The sequence below is a fragment of the Acanthisitta chloris genome, unplaced genomic scaffold (assembly GCF_000695815.1).
Source record: "Acanthisitta chloris isolate BGI_N310 unplaced genomic scaffold, ASM69581v1 scaffold7150, whole genome shotgun sequence".
Taxonomy (NCBI): domain Eukaryota; kingdom Metazoa; phylum Chordata; class Aves; order Passeriformes; family Acanthisittidae; genus Acanthisitta; species Acanthisitta chloris.
Genome location: NW_008650999.1, coordinates 48,906 through 66,179, shown reverse-complemented (window position 1 = coordinate 66,179; position 17,274 = coordinate 48,906). Strand labels below are relative to the sequence as shown.

The 17,274-nt window shown below is 39.7% G+C and overlaps 1 protein-coding gene across 1 annotated transcript in view; it reads right to left on the bottom strand.

Annotated features, from left to right (window-relative positions):
- Positions 1 to 992: 992 nt before the first annotated feature.
- The window catches only part of LOC103798937 (chloride intracellular channel protein 5), a gene marked incomplete at both ends in the record, with an annotated part of 21,020 nt that continues 4,738 nt past the window's right edge, over positions 993 to 17,274 (bottom strand). The window contains one exon of the mRNA XM_009071226.1: positions 993 to 1,174. Coding sequence (XP_009069474.1) covers positions 993 to 1,174 — 182 coding nt within the window. The remainder of the gene's footprint in view (positions 1,175 to 17,274) is intronic.

Genomic DNA, 17,274 nt, shown 5'->3' with positions numbered 1-17,274 from the left:
TCCTTCACACACATATGGTGAAGATAAAACCTGCTGGGCAACTTAAGTCAAGATTTTCACAATTTTTAGCACACATCTTCCACCAAATGGAAAGAATAATTTACCCTTTTCTTCTATCGGTAGAATGTTTTTCAGACAATATCTTATGGCTATGCTTGTCCAGGAAAGATTTTAATTCTCTTTTGACATCTTTCATTTCATCCCAAGGAGACAAGAAGCAGTAAGGGGCCACACATTCATTTTACATTGTCTCACTCCAACGTGACCAATGCAGAAAAGCCAAAGAAAGTGCTGAACCTGTGAGGATATTATCACATTTCTTACTTGGTGACTTATGCACTTTTTTTAACTCTCTTTTTGTTTTTCTTTTTTGCATGTGCGCAGTCAGCTCCCAGGCTCAGTTTATGTTTTGGCTCATGGAACCAAATTAGATGCATGAATTGGCTTTAATTCCTAGCTCACTTCCTTGCCAAGGTTTGCCAGGTACTTGCTTTATTCTAAAGCAACATGTCATCTGATAAATTAAATAAATGCAACATTTAGAAGTCAAGATGATGCACACCATTTGCACTATACCAGCGACCATAGTACATCTTAAATCCTGGACCTCAGCAGTGACTTTGATTTGGTAACTTCTCTGTGTGAAATACCAGATGGAATAAATATTCTCCCAAAAGATGGACTGCTGCTCTTAAGTTACAAATGGGTGGGAACTACCTGAAGTTTTGACATGTCTCTTTAGAATATTAGGAACTAATTAATATGAAAGCCTGCTGTTACTTCCAGCAGGTTAAAAATAAAGAGATATCTAGAGCTTAATGTTGGTTTTGTCACTAAGTAGTGACCGGACACATAAAAGGGTGTTTCAAACTGCTCTTCTAGGACTTCAGATCTCTCTGCTGAAATACACATTAGCTTTAGCACTCAGCTGTCAGAGCAGGGTGAAGCATTGTCAGATAATGCTTCTACGAGCAACACATGACATCTTTTACCTTGACAACATGGAGTTTGGGCAGAAGGTTGCAGTCAGCAAGAGTCAGGTCCTCTCCATCCAGAAACTTGCGTTTAGATACTTTCTCCTCTTCAGTGCTGCCTGCATTGATCTCCTCTGGCAGAGGGGTTCTCAGGTAGTCATCCAACTTCTTCAGAGCCTTCACCAATCCTCTTTCAAGAGCTTTGCAAAAAAAAGCAGTGAATAAGTAATTAGGGCAGAGTAAGAATTGTTTGCAAACACTCATTGTCAATGGCTATGGAAGTATCTAGAAAAAAAGCCAAGAACCATTTATTTGTTGTCATTTTGTGCTCCAAAATGTACAAAATTCAATGAAAAGGTAGCTCAGCAATGTCTGTCTGAGGGCAAAGCTCATCTTGCAAGAGAAAAAGGGGACACAGGAACCTCTTGTGCCATGTCTTCTCCTAACTAGCACCCAAAAAAAATCAACAGTGAAAGAGATCACGGTAGAAAAGAACAGCTCGTCAGTATGAAATACCAATAAAACACATACACCCTATGATATTCTTCTGGTCTGTTGAGGCAATCACACAGAAAACTGGAGCTCTGTATGCTGCTACTTTATTTTTCTAAGCAGCCAGGTAGGACTGCATGAAGCAGAATTTTCTACTTTTACTTCAGCTCTAAGAAGTCATAGTTTTACTTCTTTCAAACTGCTTTCAGAGTAATTAAAGGCAATAGCAGTAATTCCAAAGATACTAACCAGAGCTCTATGGAGCTGGGAGATATACTGCAACTTAGGTATGATATTCAGTCAGTGTTACAGAATGCCCTTTACCTCAGGTTAAACTTAGGTGCAAACTCTCTTTTTGACATATCTCAAATAGGGTGTCTCAATGCAGATGAGACTTTGGACTGTCCACTTCAGTTACTAAAGATCACGTCCCACACTGCTGCTGGCTCAACAAATTCCAGCCTTTAAAAGTCACTTAGACAAAATATACATTAGAGTGCAAATTTTTTTACTTAAAAATATCATCCCAGGCAGAGAATTTGTGTTCTTACGCTCTACTGGCAGGATAATAGAAAAACTTGAGTGCAATGAGGCACTTACAGAAAGGTGAATTACTGTAATGACTCTACACAGGTTTGTGTGTTGCTTAAACTGCAAATGCTCTGGGGCAAGCAGGGCCTTTTGCAATTGTTTGAAGGATGACAAGCATGATGGAGTCCTGGTCCCAGACAAGTGCCCCAAAGTGCTAAAGCAATATAAATAAGAAACAGCAAAAATTTACAATGTGAAAAAATAACAACATGACTTAAGGGCTTAGGGCCAGAATTTCGGCCAGAGAAAATTACCTGGAGTGATTTATACCTGCTGCAGATCTGGCCTGGAGTCAACATTAACAGCCTAATCCTGTAAAATCTTATATCTCTGAGTAACTTACTGCCACTGAACTTAGGGGAGACTACTCAATATGTTAAGTTACTCAGGTGGTATAGCACTACAAGGCCTAAGGAAGTAAAGTACAAGGAATAATGGGTTCAAACCAAAAGACTGGAAATTTAAGTTACATATACAAAATAAATTCTTGACTGTGAGGCACTGGCACAGGTTGACCAGAGAAGCTGTGGATGTCCCATCCCTGGAAGTGTTCAAGGCCAGGTTGATGGGGCTTGTAGCGACCTGGACTGGTGGAAGGTGTCCCTGCCCATAGCAGGCAGTTGGAAAGAGATGAGCTTTAAGGTCCTTTCCAACCCAAAACATTCTATGATTCTATGCTTCTAAGTATATTAATGGAGTGCAACAGAAGCTTCAAAAGGGCTGTAGCAATTGCCCTTCATAGAGAGGTCTGCTGGCACAGGTAGCTCCACAGGCTCTGCTGTCAGCCATTCCTGTGCTTTTGATGTGGAGAGAAAGGCAGCATGTCGAGGGCCACTGAGGGAGCAGGGGCTGAACAGCACAGAATATGATTTCTCTGCTGCTCTAACATCCATTAAACCTGTGCCAGCAGTGGAAGTCAGATTAAGCCGCTTGATGCCTTGCTCCCACTGAAGCCTCTTGGCCCACCACCAGGGAACTGTACCAGCTCCTTTGTGGCTGACTCTGAGACACAGTGACAAACCCTGGCTTAATTGATTGACTGGAGAAATGACTGTGATCCAACTGAAAACACCCCAACAAACATAGCAGGGAGGGAAAAAATTTATTTCTGAAAGCAGGGCATCTAAAGTGACTAAAGTGCTGCCATCAATAAAACAAAAGTGTTGCCATCCCTCATTTAATCAATTGAAATTGAATTTTGACACTGACATTTTGCTGTCAGATGCTGGCAGTGGTGCCTTTAATTGCCTGCAGCTGTACTGCATCACAGAACTGCTACAGAAGGGTAGTAACTGCATAGCATGTCATATACCCCCATGTGGCAACACTCAAAAGATTCAGCAATCTCTTTTGGGTTTGACCTATTACACCTGTTGAATAGATAGTTCTCCTTCTCTTGGTCAGCCTCAGACTATGTGTTTTTACAGTGCATTCATGCAGAGACAATGGACTCAAATTACTGCAATTTAATTTGATTTTGCTCATCCAGATTTTAGAGAATTGGCTTAATGCTGAGCATTTTCCAGTATTTCCTTCATTCAGTAGGATCGCTGGTTCTCCAAGTCATCCATGCAATATTCCAGTATCAGTACGACATTAGATGCTTTGTGCTAGCCCATGGGGTCGGTCAAGTGTGTGTACAGAGACAGAAGCAGCAGGTTAGGTGTGTTTATGTGAATTTTCTGGAACTTATTAGGGTTTGGGGTGTTTTTTGCTCTTGTTGCTATATCAAAGTGCATCATGGCTGACCCAAAAACAATGCCTGGAGAGAAGCCTGTTTGTGACAGTGGGAAAAAAATCTATCTGAATTCATACTTGGCACTTGCATATTGGAGGCCAGAAATAAACATAGGTTCAGGGTTCAGCATGTCTGGGACCTAATTTACAGACTCTGCCCACAGGATCCTGACATCTCACACTGAAATCAACCCACAGGATCCTGACATTTCACAGTGAAACCACTGCATGGTCAGGACTATCCCATATCCTGATAATCAAGAACTGGACCACTTCTTGTGACACCACTGACTCCACTGAATTTCTCAAAATTCTTCTGATCCTAGTAAATCTCTCAGAACAGCCAGGAAAGTAGAAGAGCAGTGAACAAGGGAGAACAGCATTTCTTCTAAGTGAATAGTGACAGAATCCTGAAAAACTAAGAGAATTAAGGCTCTAAAATTGCCATTTCTAAGGGAGTATACATGCACAGAATCAGATTTTTAAAGCCTGTTGGTAGCTTTCAAGGCATTTTTTGAAATTCATATGCAAATATCCATATTGCAAATCCTACTTTCTAGGTGCCCTGAGACATTCAGATTTATCTATATGATTTGAAGGTTTATGTTCCTTGAGAAGGTGCTCAGGGCAATCCCCACTTAAAGTAGGAGAATGCATAAAAGAATCTCATTTTCTTTCTTACGTGGTCAATATTTAAGCATTAGGTGAAAAGGGAATAAATGTTGACAGAGACCAAGAAATAACCTCTTCAGAACATCCTACAGCTCTGAATGTTTTGTGTCTCTTGCTGAGGAAAGAGCTGTCTGGGTTCATATTACTGAGCAAACTCAGCAAAAGAAAGATTTCATTCCAAACCTCCCATGCTATGGATAGTTTGTGTAAATCTGGATGACTCTATACATTGTCTCCACTGAGAACACAGGGAAGAGCACGCACTCACCAGGGCAGGGGTCATGTGAACACCAGTCATAGCACTAGACTGGGTGAAGACATTTTGAAAGATAGGACTAGTAAAAATTTACTAATTCCCCATTTGTGAAAGTACCACCCACAGTGAATTTCAGAAGTGGCTAAGCACCTAATTCCCTTGGCAACTTATCCTGTGGGAAACATCATTAAATAACTAAACAGGTTTGCTGATAACAGCCAATGAATAGGATCAATCTTCCCTGAAATGAGTAAGTTAAAAGAGTAGGCTTGAATTAAACAACCTGATGTTCCTCTGTGTTCTGTGGAGTCTTCGCTTCTACACTTGGGTGTCCCCTAAACCAGCTGTGGGGAGAACTTTTCCTGAAGTGCTGCTTTTGAAATTTCTACCTCCAAATGCTTCCTCACCCTACAGACTTTCAGAATGAGTTTAGAGATCCCAAATGTGACCAGGTATGTGAGAGAAGCCCTGTCATCAGCTTATCCATGATGTAGTTGAGATGTCTGAACTTCTGGAAACCATCTTTCTGGACAGTGAAATCACCAAGCACAAAGGCACCAGCATCGTGTTGCCTTCACAGGGATATATTTGACATAACTTCAAATTCCAAGAAGTTCTACCCTTGTATATACAAAATCCACCGTGAAACCATCTCTCTCAGCCTTCACTACTTCACTCTGGGCTACTTACACAGCCAAAGACAACTTAAAGCAATCACAGTCCTGCCCTGTCATCCCACCAATAGTAAACATGGATATTAATAAAAAAACCTCATAAGCTCTTTGTGATTTTCCTTCTTCCTTTAAAACTATGCTTTTAAACAACTTTACTTAAGAATCCCGAGTTAGAAGCCAGAAAAATAGCACTTTCCAACCTCAAAGCAACCACAGAACACTTAATGAATGTATTACCATCTGTCAAATGCACAGGGTGAGGTTCAATTTAGCTGATGATACCTAATTCACAATGATGTTGTGTTTTCAGCAAAAGGTTACCTGATATTTAACAATGAGATTAACAAATTCTGACATGCACAGAAATACAAATAATGTAACAAAAGTTAATAATTGGCAAGATTGTGCTCTTGGTTATACTGACATAAAAGAGGAGTAACTGCATTGTCAACAAGCTATTCCATATTTACTCCAGTTCAACCAAGAACAGACTTTGGCTCTGTTACTCAACTCTTCAAGCAAAAACTTCCTTAAGCTATTAGCCTGTGCAACTATTTCCAGGGGACAGAGAGAAAACCTTGTGTCTTGAAGTACTTACAGCACAACTGAACAAAACATTGGAAAATGTAATGTGTGGAGCAATCCTGCAAGTCAAGTGGAGGGCCAGACAACAAAGATTCATTACTAGGTACTCAGGGTGAAATTTTGGCTACACTGAAGCCCATGGAAGTTTTGCTGTTGACTTCGGTGGGGTTAGGATTTCTCCAGCAGTGTTTAACGCCAAAGGAGACTATTATAATCAGCTAAACTGACCTCTGAAATAATACCAGCCATAAAACTTCCAGCGTCATCAGTTGCTTCCAGCTCTGTTTTCTGTGGGTCAAATAAGGCTGAAGTAAAATGGAAAGTAACTAGAAAGTAGTGAAAGAAAAATGGTTCGGAAAAAGTAAAACCAATTCAGGCTGCCCACACCCACAGCATTTGCAGAGGTCAGATGAGGACTCTTCTTCCCCTTCCTTGAACTTCAAATATTTCCTTCCTTGTTTAATGTTGGGACAAGGAGAAATACCAAAGCAGACAAAGCACATAAACGCTGATCTCTGTGGCCTGAATGAGCCACTGGAAGGCAAATCATTCCATCCTAAAATAGCAGCCTAGGAAAAGCTGAATTACCATCAGACAAGCTTCGATCTCTCTCTCTCTTTTGAGAATAGGCACTGGCCACCTAAATTTAAAATAGCTAAAATGAGGCAAGATGACTTCTGTTTCATGTGTCTGAGTGGAACCATTTGCAGGATGAGGATTTCACTTGATAGTTATTATGAGAAGAGATGCAAAGCATAGGAGGCACAATCAGAACAGTATGAACAATTGATTCCTTAGCCAAATTGAATATAAAAACTACTTGATTTACATGAAAAGAGAGCAAAGTGTGAATTTTTTTAACAAATTTGAAGCAAAATAATGTAAGATTTCCAAACAAACATGAAAACAAGGAAGTCATGTTTTAGGATGGTTGGTTACCTAAGTCATGCCTAGACATTCAATAATTTTCACATCACTTTTAAAATGCCTGTAATCTTCAAAATTAATATATAATTCCAAATTAAAAAGAGAATAACCTTTTTTTTAAAGCCAGTTATTATTCATAAAATTCCACCCACATTTGTCAATAATTCAGGTTACTCACACCACCTATGGCATTTTTTGTCAAATAAACATTTTGTCACAAAACATTTTCTTCAAGTCAAGTCAAATATATGTGTTGCTTTTTCTAATACCACTGTAAGCATAGTGACAACAAGGCTTCAGAGTCACTGAAGCCCTGCAACATCATGGCTTTTGTAGCCATCATCTGAAACTACCTGAAACTGACCTCGACAGAACTGCAAGTTTCTTAATTGTCAAGCCCAGGCAAGTTCAGCAAACCATGATCCATGTACAAAAATTAACAACCATTCCTACTGCTACCATGAATCACTGATTGATGCTTTCCCTTTTTACTGCTTTCTTCCACTGCCCTTGAGTAAGATTTATCCTGCAACACACGCAAATGAACTTGGTGAAATACGCAATGAGGGAAAAGGAGGAACAGTATATAAATTGTCACAGTCTCAATCAAACAATCTGAGATTTATTTTTTCTTTAAAAAAACAAACCACCTTTCCTGATCACTTCCAGATTCACAGATTTTGATACTATATGAGACCCAATACTGTTTTCTGGTAGGAGAAGGGAACTAGTTAAGAATCAGTAATTTAAGATAAGAAAATAATATCATTCTGCTAGTCTGACAGTGTGATTAAAGACTAAAGATTCATATTTTCACTCTCTTTTTTCCCCATCCTGATCTTTTTTTAATAAGGCAGGCTCAACAGAAAATTGTAATTATAATCTGGACAGATTAATCCTTCTCCATGGAGGAGCTGCAACTGCAAAACACATGACTCTGTGTTACATATTGAACAGTTTATCTTCCCCCCTGTGATTTCAATATAACCCTTGAGATTTGAGTGCTGCCTTGATTTCTTCTCTTCAGCCATTTAATAGTCAGGTGCCTTGTCTAAGCTGGTTATGTAGGTTCCCTCTCTGCTCAGAGGGACTAGGTATATCCAGAGGGTAATTCCAACCAACTGCCTGAGACACCTGACTTAAACTGGTGTGACTCACTCCACACATGCCCTTCTCACTGCATGAATTACAGATGAAACCTAAAGGACTAGCTCAGACTAGACACCTAACTTTCAGGGAGGTGAAGCTAGGTGAGATGAATCCTATCCTTTGAATGTAATTTCACAGTTCATTCAAGTGATGTAGGATAATACCTCCCATTTTTTAAAAAAGTTACTTAAATATTAGGGCTTACTCCCCCAAGGGCAAATACATTGCCAATTTGTGTATTGCACCATCCTTTTAAGTCATGTTTCTGCCCTGTAAAATCCCCAGCTCTGAGCAGCAAATGAGTAGGCAGTCACCCAGAGAGCCATTGGAAACGCAGAGGATGAAGGCTGTGTGCTCCCATGCATCCAAGGCATTTAGATGCCTAACTCTGGGCCAAAGGGAGTTTCTGGGGTGAGTCACCTCTCCTGTTAAAGATGTTCCACTCCAGATAAATAATTCAATATTCACTGGAACGGAGACTTCTGCATGTTCCCACAATGAAGGCAAATGCCCACACATCTACGTGGAAAAGTTGTGATCTGTCTGTTTCTACTCACTTAATGAATCAACAATTACCTAGTCATGTACACAGGGGAAAAACAGATTAGTGTCTCTTATTCTTCAACCCCACTTTCTGGTTAGGGGGTTGTTTTAGAGGACAGGAGTTTATATTCATCCTCAAGACAACCCAGAGCTGTGCCTTGAAAAGGGATTATTTTACTCCTGGTTGGTGGTCAGGTGAGCATACACCAGGAGTGCGATAAGTCACAAAAACACAGGTGCATACACGGAAACAGCCACACAACTTTGGTCACAAGTTGCCTTTCAGACATGGTGTAAACCAAGCATAAATAGGGACGTATTTTCCATATATGTAGGCACATATGTGTTGTTCAGTGTATGACCAGTGAAAGACATGGAGGTGCTAAACCCCAGGAGCACTTCATCCAGGACTCAGATGAACATGGAGCTGAAATATAGCTGATAGATACCTCATGCAACCTTAGGAACTGAGACACACCAAAAATCTATTGATTTACTCATGGGTAAGATTCACCTTCTCTAACTTCAGCTATTTAATTGTTAGGTAATTAGTCTGAGCACCTCCAAAGGAAGTTCTCTCCATTTTAAAACCATATTTTAAGATAAATCAAACTGCCCTTTAGAAATGGATTGATGTCCCTCTCCACTGACCCCAAAAGAAGTCAGGATTATTGAACGACTCATATAACTTTTAGACTGACTAATGCGAGATGATCCCTCCCTTATCATCCCTCTTCCCTTCCCTCCTCAACCCACCTACAAAACCCTGATGATGTGGATTGATTGATTAGAGCTTCATCCCAAAAGTCTGGGATATTTTGACATATCTGTCTCAAAAAATCCACAGAAAATGTCTCAGAGAGACTGAGACCTTGATTCCCCAGATACCTTTTCCTAAGACAGAGCACAATGGTCCAAGCATTAAGAGGTTGTCTGGATTCAGGAGCTGTGAGTCTCTTCTTCTCAAGGTTTTTTACATGACCTCATAAAAGTTATTTAAACCCTTTACCTTGCAGATTCCTATATACAAAATAAGAATAAAAGCATTCTTCCGCCACAAACTTTACATGAGTAAAGCAGTAATGCACCAGCTGTGGACATATGTTTCAGGTTAGGGGGGGATGAACAGTAAATATTACAAGAAGAAGAGGCATCTCAGCATATTCCTATTTTTGTATTGCCATCTGTCCTACTCCCAAATTACACCTAGTGAAACAGGTCAAACAATAACGTCTTTGAAAGAAAATTAAACACATGTTTTTCAAGCATCTAGAAAGATTGTTTTGACTTGTTTCTAGTTTTATACTGAAAACTCAGGTTCTTTCTTCCCTTACTCAGTTTTACAGTGGAGGCAAGAAATAAATTCAATACTTGTAACACAGTCACGAAGAATGCAGTTGGAGCACCTTCGAATGCTGGTTTTTTAAGAAGAAAACCCAGGTGTTCTAATGACACCAAAAGAAAGCTTCATTTCCATGTCTCTTAGGAGTCCAAGTGACCCTGAAGGCAGGAAGCAAGTGAATGTAAAACTACTGGCCTACAAGTGCCCCAGGAAGAACAGCACCAAACTTGCATTTCACAAATCATCTTAACTCTGTAGCAGCACAAAAGTGACAAGCATCAGTTCTAGAACATGTCCCCGAGGGCCTAATCCTGACCTCTGTGATGCTAGTCTTGTGCAGGTGTCTCTAACCCAACTGTAGACAGGCAGCAGCTGATTTGCATCAGAAACTTGAAAAAAAAATTAAGAGACTCAAGCCCTGCAGATTGTAAAACCACATTATTTATAGCATGACATTATCACACACAATCTTGATTTTTAAGATTCTGTGATTCACCCAGAGTCTAAAGTTTTGTTTCACTACCAAAGAGCAAATAAGATGATTCTGGGACTAACAAAGGTATCTACATTAAAGTGAGCTTCTGGTAGAGAGTGCAGCTGGGCTTTAGTGACAGTGCTATGGGGACCCCTTGTGTTCCAAGATTTAAACAAAGAAGTTTGTTCCTCTACAGCCTGTTGGCGCTTGAATTTTTAGTATCAATTTCTTTCAATTCCAGGCATGTAGAAGAATAAATTCTGCTTTTGTTTACACCAGGATAATCCCAATTGCACTCCACCGTTTTCAACTACATTATTTAATTCCAATAGTGGTGAAGACACGTGAGAGGGAAACACAATGCCCAGCTAGCAGCACCTGAGGACGACATTTTTAAGCTATTAAGTTCCAAATCCCTTAGTTCACTTAGAAAATCTCAGTCTCCAATAGATTTATTTAATGTTTCCAGTACTGTCTGTCCTTTGTGCTCAAAAATTATTACAGAGACACAAAAAGCTGTGAGATGATGAGATTTACAAATGACTCACATCTTAATTCTTTTCCATTGTTTCTCTGCTTTTGAGATTTTTTTTGTTTCAAGCCCCATGAAATGACTTAGGGATCATCGTGATTATGCCTCAATTTAACCTCTCCAAAAGGAGCAAAAGAAAAAAGAATTATAATTATGTCTGGATGTATGAAAAAATTTCAAGTATTAGTAGGGAGGTCACATTCCTTCTGTTGCAACTGTACTGTTGCGGCAAGTACTAAGCACATTTTTCCCATTTCTGGTGTCCCCAATTAAAAAAAGGCATTGGGAATTCCAGCAAGAGGTCAAAGGAAAACAGTAATACAGTGCTCAAGGACTGGAAAAAAAGCCTAAATGACCAAACACTTCAGTGCACCAAAGACACTTCAGTTTCTCCTACTCTCTGCTCAATCAAATCAAATCCTTTTAAGGATGAAATACTAATATGTTTGATCAAAGGGCAGAACTGACTGGGATGTGACTTGTTACTTGTGATAGTAAATAATCCAAAGGTCCTCCTAGCCTCAAAGTCCATGAAATTCAGATATTTTTTTTCTGCAATCAGAAGAATCAGGACATTTTGACAAGAATTATGTCTCTGATTCCATTTTGTTGTCTTTTTCCTAGCACTATTTTCAAGCTAAAGGTCAACTACTTAAGACCTCATCTAATAAAGAAAACTAGCAACATTGATTTTCATTTATGTCTCATTCTTCTTTTCCTTGTGATTTTATGAAGAACATTTGCATGCATAAAACAAAAAATCTGGTTTGGGAAAAACAAATTTTGGGCCAATTCTTCTTCCTTTGAAGTCATCAACAGTTTTGCAAACTTACTTCCAGGAGCCAGTCTCTGGGCTCTCAGTCATGTGATAACTTACTCTGCAATAGCTAAATATAAGCCTGTGAACAATCCTCCCAGGACATTAAGACCAGTAGGGTGTTTAAATCTGAACATTTGCTTATATAGGATTTGGACACTGTACCAAGTAGGGCCATAACTTCATCTAAGTCCTTGCTATGAGGAGCATTCTTAAGATGCACCAAGTATATTGTGACGAGGGGAGTTACCCACCAGGACAAAACCATAGAGCAATGAAGTTAAAATGCAATTCTAAGTAATAATGTAATTTAGGCCTCCCATTCCAGCAGCAAAGGCGCTTAATTCCTCCCAGGACTGCAGCCGCCAGATTGCTCTAATCCACTTCCAGCTGTGCTACTGCTCCTGTGTGTGAGCATGGGAGCTCGGCTGGGAAACAGAACAAAGCATCCCAGTAAAGCCAGCGGCACTTGGAGGAATATTCAAACACACAGGGGAAATAATTCCCTCTTAAAGAGGAGTGTCTGCCAACTACTGTTCCCATTGCAAGTGTTTCAGCCTAGGCCTGGCCTGTGCATATAGGTCCTGATTCAGCAAAGGCTTGAGAACGTGCCTTAATTTCAGCATAATATTAACCTCGCTGACTTCAGCATATTCTCTATCTTTAATATAGATAAATTAATTACATACTGTCCTTAATTTTTTTTGCTCCCTCCCTATAGTATGTAATGTCTCCAAAGTTGTTTCAGCACAGATGTGTCAGAAAATTATGTCTGTTAGTAAATTAATTGCAAATATTCCCAGAATGGCTGCACCTAAGACTGCTAATCAGGCATCTCAAGTCCCTGCCTTGAAGAGCTTGCAGTCTGATCACATTTGGACTTAAAATAATTTTACTTCTGTGTTGTTTTCAAAGAGTGTTTTTCACATTTTCATCATGAAATCTTTGCATCTCAGTTAGCAAGGTCTTAAAAGAACAAAAGTTCAGAAATATTCCCTCAGATTAAGATGATGGTGTGTTATCATTTTAGAAAACTGAAAACCTCTTCCTTCTAATGACATAAAAATTCAGTTCTCAGTTCTGGCAGGTTAAAAGATTTTTGTCCTTAAAGCTGTCACTGGTACCAGACACAATATCAATGGCTTTGGGCCTCTAGCCAGCATGACTTTTGAGAACTTTCAATAGGTTATTTCTCAGGCAAGCTTATTTTGCAAACTGCTATTTCTGGGCATTTTAGAATCAGTCTTTGATTACTGGGTAGAAAGAAGATAAAGCAATATGGGACAGATGATAAATGCAACTTGCAGCACTTCTTAACAAGTTAGCACACCACTATCACCGCAGTTTTATACATGTGTTTTTATAAAGAGACAGAGTGGAGAACAGTTTTATTAACATATCATGAGTGAGTTATATGGGTCATCCCAAATGAATGGCAATAAAAGCTTTATATCACACTCACCAACATGAATTTGGTACTTTATGTGCCACAAATGTTGCAGAAAAGCTATTTTACATATGTTTTAAAGACTGGGTATTTTTTATATTAGGGCTGGTTTTGTAAAGCTGCCAGGCACTTTAGCTACCATGAGTCTGATGTTATTCAGCTCAGGGGGAGTCATAAAAACTTGTTTAAAATGTTCTGAAATAGTTTTTTGCATGATTTAAAATGCCAAAATTAAAGAATCATAGTATCGGCATAGAATCACAGAATAGCCTGGTTTAGAGGTGACCTTAAAGATCATCTAGTTCCAACTCCTCTGTCATGGGCATGGACACCTTCACTACTGTCACTTTTCACAACTGTCTTCTTGTTGTGCTCCATGACAAAGCAAGTCCTTTTCTTTAAAACAATTTTAAAGCAATTTCTAGTCCTTCCTGGTTGCATGACAGAGAAAACTTGGTATTGTCACAGCCCAGGACAAATTTTGGCGCATGCTGAGCCTTGGACAGATGTGGGGTTTTGTAGTGGAAAAGGGAAATTCTGCCACTGAAGAGGAAGAAGGAAAAAATGTAATGGCAAGTTGATATGCAGACAACACAAACATATCTACACATTATATTTATACCTATATATTTATATGGCACCTTGAAAACCTGTTCAAAAAGCATAAAGCATTTATGTTGGCGCCAAATTCGAGTCTGATCCAAGATCCTTGTCACAGGAAACTCCCCATCAATGCAGGGGCATTCAAAGAAGCTTTTTTAACTTGCTCTGGTAAAGTCAAGAGGAGCTTTGCCAGAAGCTTTGCTGAGCATAGGGTGAAGCCTTTGGGCACAGAATAGGCCAGAAGGATCAAAGACTCAGGACATACTATGTCATATTTATAGTTATAATCTGACCCCTTTGGATGAGACAATCCAGGCTGGAAGGAAGAGAGGTGACAACCCACCCTTCCCCACTATGCATGGAGATCCTTTGGGGAAGAAATGTTTTGCCCTCCTACACTGACCTGCTGCTGGAACCAGAACAGACCACACTTGCCAGGACGACACAGGCTGCCCCACCACATCAAGAAGCTTCTACCCCAGCTCAAGTGCCACAAAGGTCTGCACCATGGAGCTGGTATTACTGTGAATATTCTATGCTGGGTTTTGCAGTGAACTGATTTTCTGTTTATTTAAAGAGGCATATGATGGCTTCTAGAAAAAACAACAGTGCACTGTTCAGCCTGTGCACTGACCTATACTATGGGCCTGATTCTCTGCTTAGCAGGAATAACTCCACAGCATATAACTAATGTAGGGCAGTTTTAATTCCAGCCCTATACATGTATGTGCATATCTACTGTATACATACACACACAGCGCACCGAGAGAGACATTTCCCACCTCATGTGCTTAACCACAAAGTGTGATAGAGCTACTGAAAGAGGTGAATGACATTTAATCACATGTAAGTTAATGATTTAAATGCGCTTTTATTTTTGGCTTCTTGATGTAAATCCAAACCAGACAAGCAGAGTCCTCTGGTCAGACGGCTGGAAATTCCTCTGCATGAAATCATGTTGGTGGTCTCCCAGCTCAGCGCCTTCTGAAGAGCCATACAGTGAAATATCCTTCCGTACCACTAATGAATGCGCCCACCCACACTGGAGCTGGTGCCCCCTAAGAACTCAATTCAAGAACAACTTTTTAAACTCACACATGAAATCAAAGGGCTCATTCTATGAGCCAAAGAACTCACAATTTTAGGCGGCACAGTTAATGGGTGGTTACTCTAGGCTGTCCCCTTGGTTTGCAGTACACAGTCTCGCAAGAAAAAATAATAAGCAGGATACTGAATCTGTACACAGCATTCCAATTAATTACATTTCATCCTCCTCCAATGAATACATAAATTGTTGCTACCCTGGTGACTGTACAGAGCTGGAGTGACTTGCTCAGCATCAACCAAAGGAACCAAAGTAAACGCACAAGACCTTGGTTTACTTTCCCGTGCTCAGACATGACCTTCTTCTAGATATTAAACAATCACTAAGCTATTAGAAACTCTCAAATTGGCTATAAAAACTCGAGCAGGAAATAATTTTCAACTACTGCCACTGAACCCTCTCAGGGACTTCTGTTCTTGTGTGAAGGAACGCTTGCCATTTCAAGGACAAGAGGTGAAGCCTGGTGACAACGGCCAGAGAACAGGATAATGCAGTGGTGCTATGGAAGTGAGACATGGATCTAATCCCACAAACAGATTACTCCTTCAGACAGGCCTGTTATAAAATTATTGAGTGGCACAGGGGGTGGAAGGAATCAAGCCTGTTCTAATTGAACTGACTTGAAATAATAAATGCACGCACTTTTTTTAAACACAGCTTGCCACATCCTGAGAATCTGGAATCAATTCCTTCCCTTTCAAGAAGCTTAAAAGTGGTGAGACTTTGATATGGCATGAGCGTGTTTGCTTCTGGGCTTACAGCCCTCACCAGCCTGTTCCAAACCTTTCAACATTTTTATATTATAAGACAGAAAAGTTAGGAAAACAAAGATGGAAAAAAATAATCAGAAATTCAGGGAACTATTAAATCAGGGCAGCCTAGCTGCCAAATGCCTTTGGTAAGAAAATTAATCATGATCAATAACATATTGCCATGTAGACTTAGAGGAGAAGGTTATCACCTGCCTCTGTGCCAGGTATACAACATAACAGTGTGTGGCTACTAAAGTACCCAGAAAAAAAAATCAGTTTTTCTCCGTAATGTTAAAGCATTTTACTTCAAAGTAAATTTAACTCATCCAGAAAAAACATGATTTTTTTCCATGAAAACTTTGTCAAAATTGATAGGTTACTATGCAACACTTCTCTTTCGATGATGTTGCATTTGTAAGAGGAATCTGTCTTGACAGAAGGAACTCTATCTCCTTCTAAAGGGGATGGTTCGGCTCTACTTGTAAAGCAGCTTGTGTAAGGCTGTTTGCTTTATACATTCGCATATTTGCCAGCAGAGGGTATCACAATCTTAGAAACAGACCTACATATGTTTCATTGCATCTATTCATTTACATGCAAGAATTCAGACACACACTAAACCAAGAAATTACCAATCTCTTATTTTCTCTGGTAACTTTTCCACTATCAGAAAAAAAGAAGTTATCGTTTAGCTACTTAAAGGCACTGGACTGTGTCAGCAGTGCCATCTCCCCACCTCTCTCAGGCCAGGAAATATTGCAAAGCCATAGCCAAGCAATGGCAACCCCTGAAGTCTGACACTGCTGCATGGCCCTGGCTGCAAACTCTCCTGGGCGGAACACTAGCTTGGGTTTATCTTTGTTGTGCATTAGGTTCTCATTAATTCTTACATCCAGTATCCTCATGTTGCATAAATCTTATTAATTATCCCAACCACTTCATACAAAAGATGTAATAGCCACAGGCTGTCGTGAGAACTCATGTTACATAGACCACATGATTTCTTCTAAGCCAGAATGCTATGAAGAATGATGACATATAATTACACCTAACACACACTTCTTGCAGCTAGAGATAGGCTGATGCTACAAATTCCCAGACTGATATCCCACGCATTAATGAATTCACTTCCCTGACTTTCAGGTTAAGAGAACATAATTTAAACAGCCTGATGTTTGGTGCTTTAGCCTACTTGGAACTCAGCACTCCCTTATTCTCAACTAAAACAAATTAAAATTATTGTTTATACAATGCTCTGTATTCTACAATCTATTTTTAATGTATTAACAAGACTTTTCTATTTGTGTTTTGATCATGTGCAACCGATGACTTGGTCACTGGTGTGGCTTTCCCGATTAACCCAAGCAATTGAGCCAGCTGGAGCTAGGAGCCAATACAGAGGATGACTATGAGGCATATATTACCTTTATCTGAGAGCTGGGATCTATAGGAACTATTGAAGATAACCAAAAGCATCAACTTCTGTTATTTTTAGATCTTACCTGCTCATAAGGAGACAGGGAAAGGGACTTCACCAAAGTAATTACATTTTATGCTTATGAAATGCTTTTTCTTATTACAGAACTATATACAACTACTTC